We start from the raw sequence: 15,279 nt of genomic DNA, 5'->3' as shown, positions 1-15,279 counted from the left end.
AATGACGAGGGCAATGAATGTACAAATGTGCTTTACACAATTGATGTATGTATGGATTGTGATAAGAGTTGTATGAGCCCCTAATAAAACGATTTAAAAAAATAGATATGTAAAGCTATTAACATCAAACTTGATATAACATGCACTTTAGCTGTTGGCTGATGTTCCTATATAGTTCTTCATATAGATTACACAAAAAGATTAACTTTATCCTGAGAGGCATGCATAGTCTCTGTTGGCCCCTGGGTTCCAGCTTTGCTGGTGAATGTGAAGGACAGTGTTGCGATCGTCCTGCCTCAGATGGAAAGCAGTTAGACATGCATAAGGTGGTAAGAAGGTACTAGATGGAGTGTCTTGAATACTGACTTGAGAGTATTTGTATTTAATCTTGCAAAAGCTAGTTAAAACCAGGAATTTTACCTTAAATTGTCTTGGGAACGTCACGATTTTAAAAGAGAAAGCACTGTTTGTAGCTTGTTGGTCAAAGCGTTTATTGAACTCATCTTCTGGAGTAAGGTCTGATGTACTTCACATGTTCTCATCTACTGATACTGAAGAATGATGCCAATAGAGCATGTCAATTATAATAAAATAAGCTTGCTAAATAAATTAGTTCACAATCCTTGATACACATTTAACAACAACCAAAAATGTAACTCCACTCTCCAGAAAGTAAGAAGACAAAGTTACTCCCAGTACATCCTGGTTTGGACAAGGAGAAGACTCATTGCGTATAAGATGTTGGTAGAGTTACCTGGTTGTTGGCTTACACCACAGTCCAGGGAATAGCTTAGAGAGCACCATACATGTACCTCAAGTGGTTGGTCATCTCTGCTATCTCCAGGAATGAATGCTGTGCTGTCATTTCTCAGCTGACTGTCTCTCTCGGCCTTTTCTTCTCAGAAGTACTAGACCTTATCACCCTGGTCATTCTTGTCATCAGGGATTTCCTCCATGGTAGACTAAATGGGCACTTTCTGTCAATAGCTGTACAATGAGGTGTGGTTATAAGCTGTTCTTCCAAACTGGGCCCAGCAATCACTAGGTTGCTCGATGCTCAGAGGGGCCGGGCAGTGTGGTTTTAAACCTTTCCTGGCTTCCACTTTGACTGTGTTTATTTTCGTTTAAGCACTGAATGAGATGGAAGACATGGTGCAAGAAGATGGGGAGGTGGTAGCGGAGAGTGGCAATGAGGCTCCAGCTCACAATCAGGCAGTTATTCCTGTGGATGTTGATGAGGAACAAGCAGGTAAGTATGGGACCCTTCATGCATTCATCACACTGCAAACCGGGGCCTGCCTGTACACAGAGAGAAAATTACTGAGCTAAGCATGGGTGCTTTTCTTAACTTAGAGTGATGGTGTGTTGTGTGCTGTTCATTTTTGAGGCCTATGGTCTATTGATATGAATATACATATGAGTCCTTTTACAGTTTATTTGGGATATATATAAACTGCAGCAACCACAACTATTTCTTTATTGGTTGGCCAGTGTGTGTGTTTGCACGTGAGCATCGAGAGAAGGAAATCACTCAGATTGCTAATGAGAAAATAAAGGCTCAGATTGAATATTCTATTTGTACCCTCCCTTATTTCAGTGACTGGAGAGAATGACTTGGTTTAATGACCGGATCAACTCTATTTGCTATTGAGTGATTTACGGCAGGTTAAAGAGTCATGAGGCCCTTATAGATTACTAAATACAACCCTTCATTTTACAGATGGGACACCATTAGTCTTTTAAAAGTTTGAGTTGCTTGCTTGAAGACCATCCAGCCAGTGACCAAGGCATAGACCTGGGGTTTAGAACTCAAATTAGTAGTCTGACTCCTGCTTCATAGGATGCCATTTTATCATGCAATTGAAAATATTGTTAACTGCTCTTGTTTTAAGTGTCTTACAGATGCAGCCACCTGTTCGGTTAATATTTATTGAGTGCTTACTCTGCTAGGCATTGTGCAGTGTGGTAGGAAAAGACAAGAGTCCTTGCAACTTTATATGATTGATGGAGAATTGGGTAAAACTAGCAATTGACCAGGCATGCTGCCTAACGGATAACCATTTTTATGTAGTGCTCCAAGAACCAAAATGTGACATGTATCCAGCCTTTTGAGGTTGATGCAGCCACTGAGATAGATCTAGTCCCAATCTGAGAAAACAGTTGGTCACTAATCCCGACTGTTCACTCACGTTCAGAGCAGGTTCTGAGGTTCATCTTCATGGATTTTTGCCCTGGTTGTTATATTTGCAAAATAGGTAAAACTACCCAGTTCATTTTCAAGTAAATAATTATTTTGGCAAGACTTTTTGAAATATGAAGAGGCATCAAAGGGATGGAGAACAATGGTATGAAAAGATAATGGAATTTTTTCACTAGCCTTTTGAAGCCCGTTGTATTGAAGCATCTGGGGGGGTGGGGGGGGGTGGCATGCTATATGATCGATTTTAATTTGTCTTTAGAAATATGTGGGGTTAGTTTCCCTATTAATTGCAGCTAATACTTATAGGATGTCTCACACTTAGAGTGATCTCAGAGTATCTTTCCCAAGCACTTGTTTTATTCTATGACACAAGGAGTGGTAGCTCTGGCCCCACAGAGCCAGAGCATCTCTGAACACAGTAATCCCTGGAAGCTGTACCTCTGAGGGAGAGCCGTTTTTGGGCCAAAAGTAACTATTAGGCCTGTGCTTTTCATTTCAGGACCCAGTGGTCTTCAGCGTGTAGTAAAACCAACCGCAATTACTGTCCATGACTCAGAGAGTGATGATGAGGAAGACAGTCTAGAACTCCAGGAAGTCTGGATTCCTAAGAATGGCGCTCGACGTTACTCTGAGCGCGAAGAGAAAATCGGAGAGTCAGTGCAGTCCAGGGAGTTGTCAGGTGAGAGATTGTGGCTTGCTCTGACCTGTTAGTGAGAATCACTATGAGAACTGACACTTGGCCTTTTCGTAATATGTCCCTGCTCCAGCTTGTGGTGCGATTAACATACTCTGTATGAACTGACGGGGGGCAAGAGAGGTGCTAGCCCAAGTGAGGAGGGGATCGGAATATATCACCGGCAAGTGTAGTTCAGCAAAAAGGTGTGGAATGAGGACCCGGGAAAGAGGAGTAAACTTGAGCCCTACGGTTTAGGGAAGTGGTCTTGTCAGGTATCAGGGGAAGCCAGAGGCTCGCGCCCCATGTACTGAATGACTCCCAATCAGTGCAGAGCAGAGCAAGCAGCCTCCCCAGCGGATGGGTCATCTGATTGTACTTCCTGCATTTGGTGACCAGTTTGTTTTGAGGGAGTCTTTAAAGAATATTTTTATCATCCCTTGCCTCCCTTTTAATCGAAGAAACAGCTTCTGCTGTGTGCCTCACCAAGAAACTATGACTCTCTTAACATTTAGATTCATACTTTTCCTTCCCTTTGTTTCTCAGAACCATTGCTTTCCAGTTTTAAAAAAGATGTCATTGAAAATTGTTCACTCCATTTCCCCTGGGTACCCTACTCCTTAAAATGTTTAAATGTTGAGTGTACATTTAATGCTTATACGTGAAGTATACATATACTTCTTTGAGTGGAAAGAAAGCTTGGTTCTTTAGAAATAGAATAACTTAACTAACCACGGACTGGTTACTCAATTTTTTTTTTAATGTAAGAAATTCAGATAACTTTACACTCTATTTGAAAGGAGCATTTAATGTCACATGGAAACTGGAATTTAGGAAATTGAATGTAACCAACAGGCTAATCTAACATTTCCTAGAAAGTTTAATTTCAGAATTAAGAAATGAGATCTTCTGCTAGCCAGGCAAAACTTTATTGAAGCACTCTTTTATACATTCAATGAGCCTTACTGTGCCTCAGGGACTGTGTTAGGTGCTGTGAGGGACTAAAAAGAAAAAGAAGCCATATTATCTCTGTGGGGAACTAACAGTCTGGTGGAAATGTGAGGTCAAAAACTGAGGAACACTGTTACAGGGTCTGTCATATACTGCAGTGGTTTGGGGGCTGGGTGCTCAGAACCCTACCGAAATCCAAGGCTGGTGAATTGGTATGAAAAAAGGCTCTGAGGCAGTCAGGCAGGGGGCTGATCAGACAAAAGCTTTGGGGGGAGAGTGGAATGCATAGAAGGGACACAGATGGAAAGGGAGACTGGAATCATATTGTGTAGAGAACCTTGAAGACTGAGAAGAGGAGTTTGGATTTGAGCCTGGTGGGCATTAGGTTACCAGAGAGAATTTTGAGCAGATGAATGATGTGGTCACAGTGTTACTCTAGGGAAAATAGTGTACATTGTTTCCTGTTCCAGATTTACTCTTGCCTTTTGTCCAGAATTTGTACTGAAATCTTTTCTTTTCCTCGGGCCATTCTTCTTTTTCTGTAAGCAGTAAGTGGAAAAGGCAAGACTCCACTTCGAAAGAGGTACAACTCCCATCAAATGGGCCAGTCGAAGCAGTTTCCCCTCGAGGAAAGCAGCTGTGAGAAAGGCTGTCAGGTCACCAGTGAGCAGATCAAAGCCGATATGAAAGCAGCTAGGGATATTCCTGAAAAGAAAAAAATCAAGGATGTTTATCCCAGCTGCAGCAGCACCACCGCCAGCACAGTGGGAAACTCCAGCTCACACAGCACTGCTGCTCAAAGCCCCGGCTTTGTAAGGACGGTGAACAGCGGCGGCTCTCCCGAGCCTAGCCCTACAGAAGTGGATGTGTCCAGGCAGTGTGTCTGCTCCCCCGGTGGGTCAGAGGACTCTGAGGCCATGGAGGAGGGAGATGCAGAGAGCTCTGTCTGCCCCAGATGCTGCTGTCACAGGCCCCAGGAATCCCAAAGGAGAACTAGCAGGTGTTCTGATGAGGAACGTCCTTCAACCAGCCGAGCCTGTGTTGTGAATGGCCCGGATGGTACGAGACCCGCCTTTTCCTTTAGGACTCTGCCACAAGGGGGGTCTTCAGGCCCAGCACATGATGAGAGGACTAATGGGAGTGGCTCTGGGGCTACAGGTGAGGACAGGAGGGGGAGCTCCCAGCCTGAGAGCTGTGACGTGCAGTCTAATGAAGACTACCCTCGGAGGCCCCTAACGAGGGCCAGGAGCAGACTCTCCCATGTACCGCTGGTATCTGAGTCAGGTATGGCAATGCTCCCAGCATTAGCAACTGCAGGCTAGAACTCGGGGGGAGGCAGTAGCTCACTCCATAAGCCCTCTTTTTCCCGAAAGCCAATTGGACAGATGGAATTCTTTTCTTTTGGGGGGTGGGTGGACGAGTGGGTGGATGGGTGGGGTGGGGCTCTTTGGATCATAACCATTCGGGGCAGTTTTCAGCAGTGGGGTGGGGTGGGGTGGGGTCAGGGGTGGGCTTGCAAAACACCCAACCCAGAAACAACTCAAGTAGCTCAGCCTTTAAAGAAATTGCATATCTGCATTGTTCCTGTATATCCAACACGGATTCTAATGCCTACGCCCCAGTAGATGAACTCTGCCCCTATCCCCGATTTAGGGAACTCGGGCTTAGTGAAGTCTTAAACTTTAGCCAACAAAGTAAGGGCTTGGAGCTCTTGGGCACAGGACTCCTGTCCAGTGCAGCTCCCTTGGTCTCTCCCTCTTTCTGCCTCTGCACTGCTCCTGGATTTTCTTGAAGTCTAGTTTTGCTTCCAGTTAGGTTTGGCAGGAAATAAACAGGTAAGTGATTAGTTTGAATGGGAATCATTTTAGTAATTAGATACTCAAAACTCGTACCCACAGTTCTTTTTATTAATAGTGTACAGTTCGGCGTTTACCAAAGCATCAGGTTGGTGGAAAGAGAGGAAGCACATTTATTACTCTCTCCTGCCTTTTTTTAAATCATTAATTCTTGCCAGTGAATAATAATACGTTTTTATTTTGTCCAAATATCCTTCCAATTTAAAATCTTAAGATTCCCCCCCCCACGAGGACAGGGTCAGTGCCATCCTCAGTAGAACTTGTCGGCTCCAGTGGCACTAGCCTGACAAAAAGGAGATACGGCTGAGGCCTAAATCAACTACATGGCAGGCAGCACAGTTGGCATAAATTCATATTGAAATGTAAAGTTAATCTGAAGAGTCCACTGTGCGCTACGTGCACTAGTCCTGCCATATGGTAAGAGTATTTTCCTACTTTACATGTTACATGCTTTAGGAAGTCAGTCCTCGCATGTTTTTTCATTTTTGCAAAGTCATATCTCAAGAAGAGTCCCTGACACTTTCTTAGTCTGATTTCTGTGAGAGGCCTTCCCTATGGCTGGTTCACGTAAATGCTCACATCTTCACAAACACTTATTTCTTCATTTATGTGTTTGAGGAGTTTATTTCAACCCATGGGGGCTTCCTGTATTTTACTTCTCCAAATTGTCACCATGGTACTTGAGTGCTCCTTCTTGGCATCCTGGTATCATGCTGTGATTTTGAAGTGTTCGTGTGCTAAATTTCTGGCAACACTTCTCTGGATGTGCTGCTTAGTAGATGCCAGTGCTTTGTTCCCTAGCACTCTTTTTCCCAATTTCTTTAGGGACTCATATATTTAAAATCTATTTTTATAGATTTGATTTTATAATATTTTTGTCCAAGTTACGAAAAATTCACGTTGGGCTTTTTTGGAATAGCATTGATTGAGTTAACTGGAAAGAGAATTCATGCTTAGAGCATTGAAAACGTTTCTGTCGAAACCCAAGGTACTCTTGAAGCTCTAGTTTTATGGTTTTCATGGGAGAGCTTTCAAGTTTCATTTTCTTTGAATGTAGACGATCCATATGACCATTGGGATTTGACGCTTTTGTTTCATGTTGTGCTGTCTCCTTTATCAGTTACATCTGACCTTGCTTACTAATCATAATAAAGTTGAACACTGTTTCATACTTATTACCAGGATTTTAAAAGTAGACTCTCATTCCATCTATTATCTTCTGATTCTTACCTCTAAATTGAGTACTATACAATGGATACTGAGGCTAACATTTTTGTTTTGTTTTTAATTTTAATATCACATTTCTGATTTTACTGCTACCCAAATTCTCGTTTGGAATGAGTTATTTGGGTAGCGTATAATCTATTAAATTTAATCTAACATTTTTAGTACCTATGGCCACTCTGGGGAGCCCTGGTAGCATAGTGGTTACACATTGAACTGTAAGCCGAAAGATCCTAAGTTCAAAACCACCAGTCACTCTTAGGGAGAGAGATGGGGCGTTCTGCTCCGATAAACAGTTCCAGTCTTGGAAACTCAAAGGGACAGTTCTAGCCTGTCCTATAGGGGTGTTGTGAGTCCGCATTGACTTGATGGCAGTGAGTTTGGTTTGATTTTTGGTTTATTGGCTACTCTGCTTCAGAAGTTTTATGGAAAAAAATATGCGCTAGTAAAAAAAAAATCAGTCTTGATTGCGTGCTCTGAATTTTTAAAATCACATCAAACAGAATGAAGTTTCTATTTTTTGTTAAATGTGTGACCTGTGTAGAATTAAAGCCATATTAAATAATATACTTATTTGTTTTATGAATTCCTGTTTCGGGAGTAAATACTTATATTCTCTTTTCTCATTGTTTAATCACTTTGAATACAAGCATCACAAAATAATTGTATAATCAAAGAATCGTATTTAAGATTAATAAGATTTTATAAATGTTAAAGTCTATGATTCCAAAACTACATTGGGTCTACTGCTTTTCTGTGTTTCTATAGTATCTTCTGCCCTGATGTTAACCACACACTGTCATAATTCTGTGTTTTACTGTCTGTCTTTCTAGTAGACTGTGAGCTTCATGAGGGCAGGGACATTGTCTGCAATTTGTATTCCCAGCTCCTAACACAATGCCTCACACACGGTATGGGGCCCAGTGATTAATTGTGAACTTAATAGTTGATAGAAACCATCACATGAGGTATGTTGATGAAATCACTAATGTTAAGTCCCTAAACAAGATGAAATTGACTTTAAACAGGAAGGAAAGGCATAAAATGAACAATCAAAACTGAAAACTGTTTTCCTATTAAGTTTTATAACTTTTCTTGGAAAATTCAAGAAGCATTCAAAAAGCTCCTGGAAAATTCATTATTTTTAAATTCCATTTTCCATGGACTTTATGAATCCCCCTTGGGAACTTCGTAGAGCTGGAAAATTAACTTCCAGCCCCTATTTGAATAAGTTCAAGGGAAGGAGAGCAAGCAGTCCATGAAAAGAGAGGCTTGACAATCGGATCACTGAAAGAGAATGCTAATGACAAGACTTCCTTGACTCTCCGCTATTGTGGAGCAATGGAAAAGACCCGTGTGGTACTTACTTTTGTGGTTCAAGAGTCATGAGCAGGTATCTGCAATGTGTGACTTTGCCTGGTTCCTTGTTAGTAAATAGAATGAGCTTTTTTATAATGACGTTTCTTCAGGAATTCTTGAGAAAAGGCATCCATCGGGTAGACCATGGTAATCATTTTATTGTTGCTCCTGGAATGCCAGCATTTTGCTCAGTTTGATGGATAGAACTCGTGGGCTCCTTTTTAGACTTCAACCAAAGCAGATGCTTTCAGTTGCTTGGCATAGAAGGATTTTACAAATAGCCAAATGGTGGAGAAAACGGTTTTGATGTGTACAAAGCCCACTGCCTCAGTCGAGTTCCTCCTATCCCTGGGAAGTCTACAGTATCCGCACCTCAGTCATTGCTCGATCTTTTTCATATGCATGTTTGAGATTACAAAATGGCTAATGGAATGTTTGTAATCTAGCAGTAGTGTACATCATGTATGTATACACCATACATATATAAGTATGTAACATCCATACTGTGTTGTTGGGATATAATTCACAGAGGCCAGTCTCATTCCACATAATGTAAGCTCTGCCATTGTATGGTTAACCATCAAAAATGGGAACTATTAATTTTATTAATTTATTTTCTTAAAATGAAATAAATATGTACACCTGAGTTTTAGAGATGACTTTACAACTGATAACTTTTAAGAAAATATTTGCTTTTATAATTAGGCAATAATGTTTTAGAATAATAAGCACTTAATAAGTTACGCATCTCACCCACCAGGGTTTGGCAGGTAAGAGAACGAGGTTTTCTAGTGTACTCGCTGGCACCAGATTGCCTGGATTTGACTCCTGCTACCATTGCTTAGACCTGGGCAAGTTATTTTCTGTGTCTCTGTTTTCTAACCTATGAAATGAGGAGACTGATCATTTATCTCAGAGGGCTAGTGGAAGGATTACATGAGTCAATACCAGTTAAACGCTTAGAACAGTGCCTGACACACAGTAAGCGCTCAGTAAATATTTGTTGCTCCATTTATGTGCCTGTGACATAGTCATTCGGTAGTAAATGTTGAGAACTGATTCACAAAATAAATGTGCTTTGTATACTACGGGCTGACATTGATTCAAATATGTTCGATGACAGTGCTGTTACCATCCAGAAGCTTCAAATTAAGTGGAAAGATTTTAAAAAAGTGTATAGGGAGATAGAGTGATATGTTGTAACATTTGGAGATTCCGGCTGCGTTGTTAGAGCAGGTGATATTTGAGCAGGACCCTGCAGAAATGGGTGGTATTTCAAAACGTGAAGTTGGGAAAGGTGTTCTGGGCAGAATCAGATACAGCAATTAATAGCTTCAGAAACATGGTCATGAGAGGTGAGAATACAGGATAGGATAAAGTTAGGAATTAAGGGGACTATACCATAGCGCCACGTGTCAGGAATTGAAATATATTCACGAAGCAATGAACAGTAATGTAAGTTTGTTTTTTTTTAAATTTAATTTAATTTTTCAACAGGAAAGTTTGTGAGTTTAATTCGCCTATGCTATTTAGGGTAGATTGGAATGTGAAGCAGGATGATTAGAGACAAGGATGCTAGCTTGTGTACATGGCCCAGGCTTGAGCACATGGTGATCTTGTTTCAGAACCCCAAACCACTGCCATTGAGTTGATTCTGACGCATAGTGACCCCAGAGGACAGTAGAACTACCCCACAGGGTTCTCATCGATTTACATTTTTATGGAGGCAGACTGCCACATTTTTCTCCTTTAGCTTGGCTGGTGGGTTCAACCCACCAGCCCTTTAGTTTGTAGCTGAGCGCTTTAAACACTGCGCCACCAGGGGCTTTGTTTTGGAGATCTGAATGTGATTGTATTTCTTTAGAAACAAAGCCATAGATTTGGGAGCTGCCTTGTTGGAGTGTGTGTGTTTCTGTCATTGAATGTGCTCTGCCCAAGCCAAGGAAGCAAGGCCAAAATGGGGCTTTTCCTCTCACCTTTTCTAGAGGTTGCCAAAACAAAACCGCGCCATGCCATGAAGCGGAAGCGAACAGCAGATAAGTCCACCAGCACCAGCGATCCCGTGATTGAGGATGACCATGTGCAGGTAAAACAAACAGACAAAAACCCTGACACTTACCTTTCTTCGCCTGACCGTAGACTTGCATGATGAAAAGAACTAAGTGTCCTGTCTTTATGTCCTTTGTTTGCCCTCAAGGGGGACACCTGATAGCAGCTCCTCCTCAATAGTGTCAGTGGAACAGGAAGTGCATGCTACGTGCATATCCTATCAGGAAAACTGCTCAAAAGAAAGGAGCTGAAACCAAGCGACCTGTAGTTCCAAGGGTGAAAGAGGAGACACTTTGCTTAGGGGGCATTGAACCTGTGTTAACACTGGTAGAATAATGTGGACAGGATACGTGGTTGTATAGCACGAAGAGTCTAGAATTGTACATGTTGAAGTTGTTAATTGGAGAAGGTTTTATCTTGTCTATGCCACAATTAAAAATACTCATTATACGAATAGCAATGAGTGTGAGGAAGAAGAAATGCTCTAAAACAGCTCTTCTTGGTATGATTGAACTATTGTGGTTGAAATGCCAATAAAACTAAAAACAGTAGTGTCAATGGAAACTTAAATAATTTCCATTTTAAAAAAGAGAGAACAGAAAAATTCACTCACATAGACTTTTTAAACGTTTCTCCTTTTAGGTCCTTGTATTAAAATCCAAAAATCTTGTTGGAGTCACTATGACCAACTGTGGAATCACAGATCTCGTGCTAAAAGACTGTCCCAAGATGATGTTTATACATGGTATGTATTGGACCTGTGTCAGACAGGTGCATCATGAGTTTTAAAATTAGGACTAGTACAGTCTGTTTCTCTAGTTTTCCCCCGAGCTACATAGTATCCGTGAGGCTCAGGTGCAGAGTTTGGTTAATTTTTTGAAATAGTCTTTCCTTCATTCTTCTCCAAAAGAGAAATGTTTTGTTACCTGACTTGGTAGAGTGGATTGACAGCATGCCTAGAGCCCTCGTGTTGATGTTAAGTGAGCATTGGACTGCTAACCTCAAGGTCAGCCGTTCAAACCCACCATCGGCTCCGAGATGGAAGGACATGACTGTCGGTACCTGTTAACATTTAGTGAGTCTCAGAAACCCTATATAGGATCACTGTAGGTAGGAATTGAGTGGATCGAAGTGGGCGGGATTTTTTGGTATGGGCTTTGGAGTCGGAGCTTAGCTTGAATTCTGGCTCTGCCCATTGCTAGCTGTGTGATGTTGAAATAATGACTTTTGTAGGGAGGACATAGAGTGTTTCACTGCTTTGTATTTGATTAAGATAATCATATCTTTCGTTCATAACACATTAACACTCCAAATTCTACTTTTTCTTATTCCTTTGCCCCTTATTGCCAATCGCTCCAAATTCTACTTTTTCTTATTCCTTTGCCCCTTATTGCCAATGGCCTCTCTTCCACTGGCTCTACTCAATACCCGTTTAGTTGTTCTTCCAGCCCAGCACACTTGTCATGCATTTACTTTCATGTCTCTGAGCAAATAGAGCTTTTAAGTTTTTGAGATGTACAATGTACTGTATCCGTGTAAAATTAAGAAGATCTGACTTGTTTCTTGTCTTAGACAAGTTAATCTACTTTGCATTTTCACTCTGTACTGTATGCATAATAATCCTTGTTGAGGTAAAAATATTGAGATTTTTATATGTTTATATACACACATGTCCATTTTGTCCTTTATGCTTACCCTTAGATATTAATCCTAGCAAACAGATTACATTCCATAAACAGGTGATTGCTCTACATTTTGTTCTAAACTAGGAAAATCCCAGAAGAGAGAGATCAAACTGAGGCACAGACACCACGTCCTCCCGCCTGAATTCGAGAAGACTTTAGAACCCATATTTGTGTACCCTGAGGAGATAGTACTTAGCCTTAAAACATCTAATACATGATTACCTCCTATTAGAATGTCCTTTAAAAAAAAAAGTCCTTTTAAAACAGAAAGCTTGGGCTCACTGAAAGCACAGCAGCCGTAATCAGGGAAGTCCAGCTGGGCCTTAGAGCAGCACTGGACGAGTTTCCTTCCATAACATCCACACCCTGCACCTTGCGCCCTGAGACGTTCACACTTACCTGCAGGTGATGCTGGGTGACTTTATTCCTTCCTCTGCTTTGAAGTCTCTGAGAACCTGCCTTGTTTTTAGCCTGTGCTCTTGCCTTTGGTGATTGTGCACATCCTCTGCTGCCTAGCAGTGTCCCTAGGCCTAGCCTCTGCTCTTACCAAATAGGTTATCTTGGTTTAATCATTGGACTGTCAACTGCAAGGTCAGCAGTTCAAACCCACCCGCTATGTGGACAAGAGATGAGGCTGTCCACTCCTGTAAAGACTTACTCAGAAACTGTGTGGAGCAGTTTCACTCCGTTGTAAATGGTCATGAAGAGCCCACTCAATGGCAGTGGGTTTTTTGTATGTGTTTGTTTTTATCACGGGCCAAAGAATCTTAGGTAAGTAGCTCATCAGTTCCAGTAGACAGCCAGCCAATGAATAGCAGAGGACTAAATGAGACTAGACTTGACCTTAGCCATGTCTGGTCTCTAGCCGTCTAGCCTTTCCTGTCTTCTTCCTTTCCTGTCGCAAGCACCGCTTCTCCTTCCCTTTTCTCTGCTACCGAATAAGGGGGCAGCTAGCCTAAAAGATGGCTCAGTGCCCATACGTCAACGTTAGCTACAAAGCAAAGCTGAAGTTTGGTTCAAGGATGTTACAGAAGATGACTTTACGCGATGTGTAAAAAATAGAGTGCCCTAGTCTTACGGTTTTATGATGTTTTCCATCGGGTCACCTCACTAGGCTTGGTTATGCAATAAAAACTATAGTAAATTGAAATTTGATGTGAAAAAGGAAGGAGGTATTTTCTGAAGTAGTTTCTATTGCGGTTAGGTGTACTGTAACATCTAACAATATCACAATTACATCTACTATATTACAATTACTCTTCCAAGTAAATTAACATTTTACACATTTCACTGCTAGGATATTTCATTAATTATGCTCTAAACTAGCACTATCCCAATAGAAATGTGTACAATGGTGGGATTTTTTCTATATTGGCTGTTCAGTATGGTAGCCACTAGCCACATGTGACTGCCAAACACTTGAAAACAGGCTAGTGCCTTTAGAACTGTTAAATCTTAAGTGACTTAAGTTTAAATAGCTACTCACCAAAACAAAAAACCCAAACTCACTGACATTGAGTTAATGCCAACTCACATCAAACCTATAGGTAGGACAGGGTAAGCTGCCCCAGTTAGTTTCCAAGACTGTTGACTCTTGGGAAGAGTAGAAAACCCAGTCTTTCTCCCGCTGAGCAGCTGGGGGTTTTAAACCGCTGACCTTGCAGATCACAGCCCAACGCATAACCAGTGCACCACTAGGCTGCTCCAGAACAGCTGCAGGTTAGGTAGCTTAACGCGCTAGACCACTGCCGGCAAGTCAGTGCCAGCTCTGGCCAACCCTGCAGGACAAAGCAGAACTGCCTTTGAGATTTTCCGAAAGTATAAAGTCTTTACCGGAGTAGAAAGCGTCATCTTTCTCCCTCAGAGTGTCCAGACTATCTAATTTCTTTTTTTTTTTTTCTGAAGGTTTTGCTCTTGTACTTGAGATAGGAGTTAAAAGTTATCAACCATTTCGTGTTGATAAGTGTACAGTCACGTGTATGTGAGTGATCTAGGTGCATGTATCCATAAAATTAAGTTAAAAGTAATCATTCATTTCCTTTCAATAAATGTTAGCAGTTCCTATATTTTGGGGAACCTATCCCTTTCACAGGAATCGCCTAAGACCATTGGGAAACACATTATGATATACACTACAATTCATAACAGCAAAATTACAGTTATGAAGTAGCAACGAAAATAATTTTATGGTTGGGGGTCATGACAGCATGAGGAACTGTAGTAAAGGGTCGCTTTAGGAAGGTTGAGAACCACTGCTTTACAGCAAACTCTTACATAGAAAAGGATGCCTCATTGCGCCTCCGCTATAGCATGAGGCTGATCAGCCTTCTTCTGCTTGACTTTTCAAATAATTTTATCAACTTTGTTTGCATTTCCATGATAGTGCATGACCTATTTATTTTACGGCTGCATCAGTATTTTGTTCTAATATAAGTTGAGCCAGTCCTACAAAGATGATTCCAAATAAACTATCTGAGACTCAATTATTCGTATACATTTAATTGATTAATTTAAATTATTACTTTTTTCATTATACATTTAAAGTTGAATTTCCTATTGTTTTCATTTTGTAGCTACCAGGTGCAGGGTACTGAAACATTTAAAAGTAGAAAATGCACCAATTGTAAATCGATTTGACTATGCACAATGCAAAAAACTGAATATGGATCAGGTGCTAGACCAGATACTGAGGATGCCTCCGGAGAGAAACCGTATCATATACCTACGCCCGATGCAGCAGGTAAAAACTCTGCGTGCTTTCTCATTCATTCCCCCGTCATTCTGATCCTCTAGTTTGAGTCCTCTCTGTGAGATTAGCTGCACCACCTGCTCAGTCTTCTTTAATGCATCTCTGCTAGATGCTTCTGTCAGACTTGTGGAGGGTCAGCCAAAAAAGAGGAAAACTCAAGGAGACTGACACATGGCCACAATAGTGGATTCAAACATAACAAATTGTGAGGATGGCACTCTGCCAGGCAGCGTTTCCTTCGGTTGTACATTGGGTTACTTTACATCAGACTAGATTCGAGGGCGCATAACAACTCGATTTTTATAAGGTTTGTAGCATAATGGGGAGAGTTGTTTTACACCAAGTTTCTATACTCATTAGTAGTTACTTAGGGTTAGAAGCATAGACTCTGTTTCCAGACTGCCTAATTCAAAGTCTGGCTCTCTGACATGAAGTAGATTTACCGGTACTTTACTGTGGGGTTAAGGGTAAGAGGGAACCCCACAAAACATCACAGGTTTGGTAGGCGCAATTGTACAGCGATAATAAGTAGA

The 15,279-nt window shown here is 41.3% G+C and overlaps 1 protein-coding gene across 5 annotated transcripts in view; it reads left to right on the top strand.

Moving 5' to 3' along the window:
* FBXO38 (F-box protein 38) overlaps positions 1-15,279 on the top strand; it is a 69,446-nt gene that overhangs the window by 43,697 nt on the left and 10,470 nt on the right. For 3 of the 5 annotated variants that reach the window (XM_045284479.1, XM_004696709.3, XM_045284480.1), the window contains 6 exons: positions 1,130-1,249; positions 2,700-2,879; positions 4,374-5,108; positions 10,249-10,349; positions 10,955-11,057; positions 14,571-14,737. In XM_045284479.1, the coding sequence (XP_045140414.1) occupies positions 1,130-1,249; positions 2,700-2,879; positions 4,374-5,108; positions 10,249-10,349; positions 10,955-11,057; positions 14,571-14,737 (1,406 nt within the window). The remainder of the gene's footprint in view (positions 1-1,129; positions 1,250-2,699; positions 2,880-4,373; positions 5,109-10,248; positions 10,350-10,954; positions 11,058-14,570; positions 14,738-15,279) is intronic. The other 2 variants (XM_004696710.2, XM_004696711.2) reach the window with 2 other exon arrangements.

Source organism: Echinops telfairi, unplaced genomic scaffold (genome assembly GCF_000313985.2).
Source record: "Echinops telfairi isolate 266 unplaced genomic scaffold, ASM31398v2 ScPeMD7_7469;HRSCAF=8507_0, whole genome shotgun sequence".
In the NCBI taxonomy this organism is placed as follows: domain Eukaryota; kingdom Metazoa; phylum Chordata; class Mammalia; order Afrosoricida; family Tenrecidae; genus Echinops; species Echinops telfairi.
This window is presented reverse-complemented; position numbering and strand designations above follow the sequence as displayed.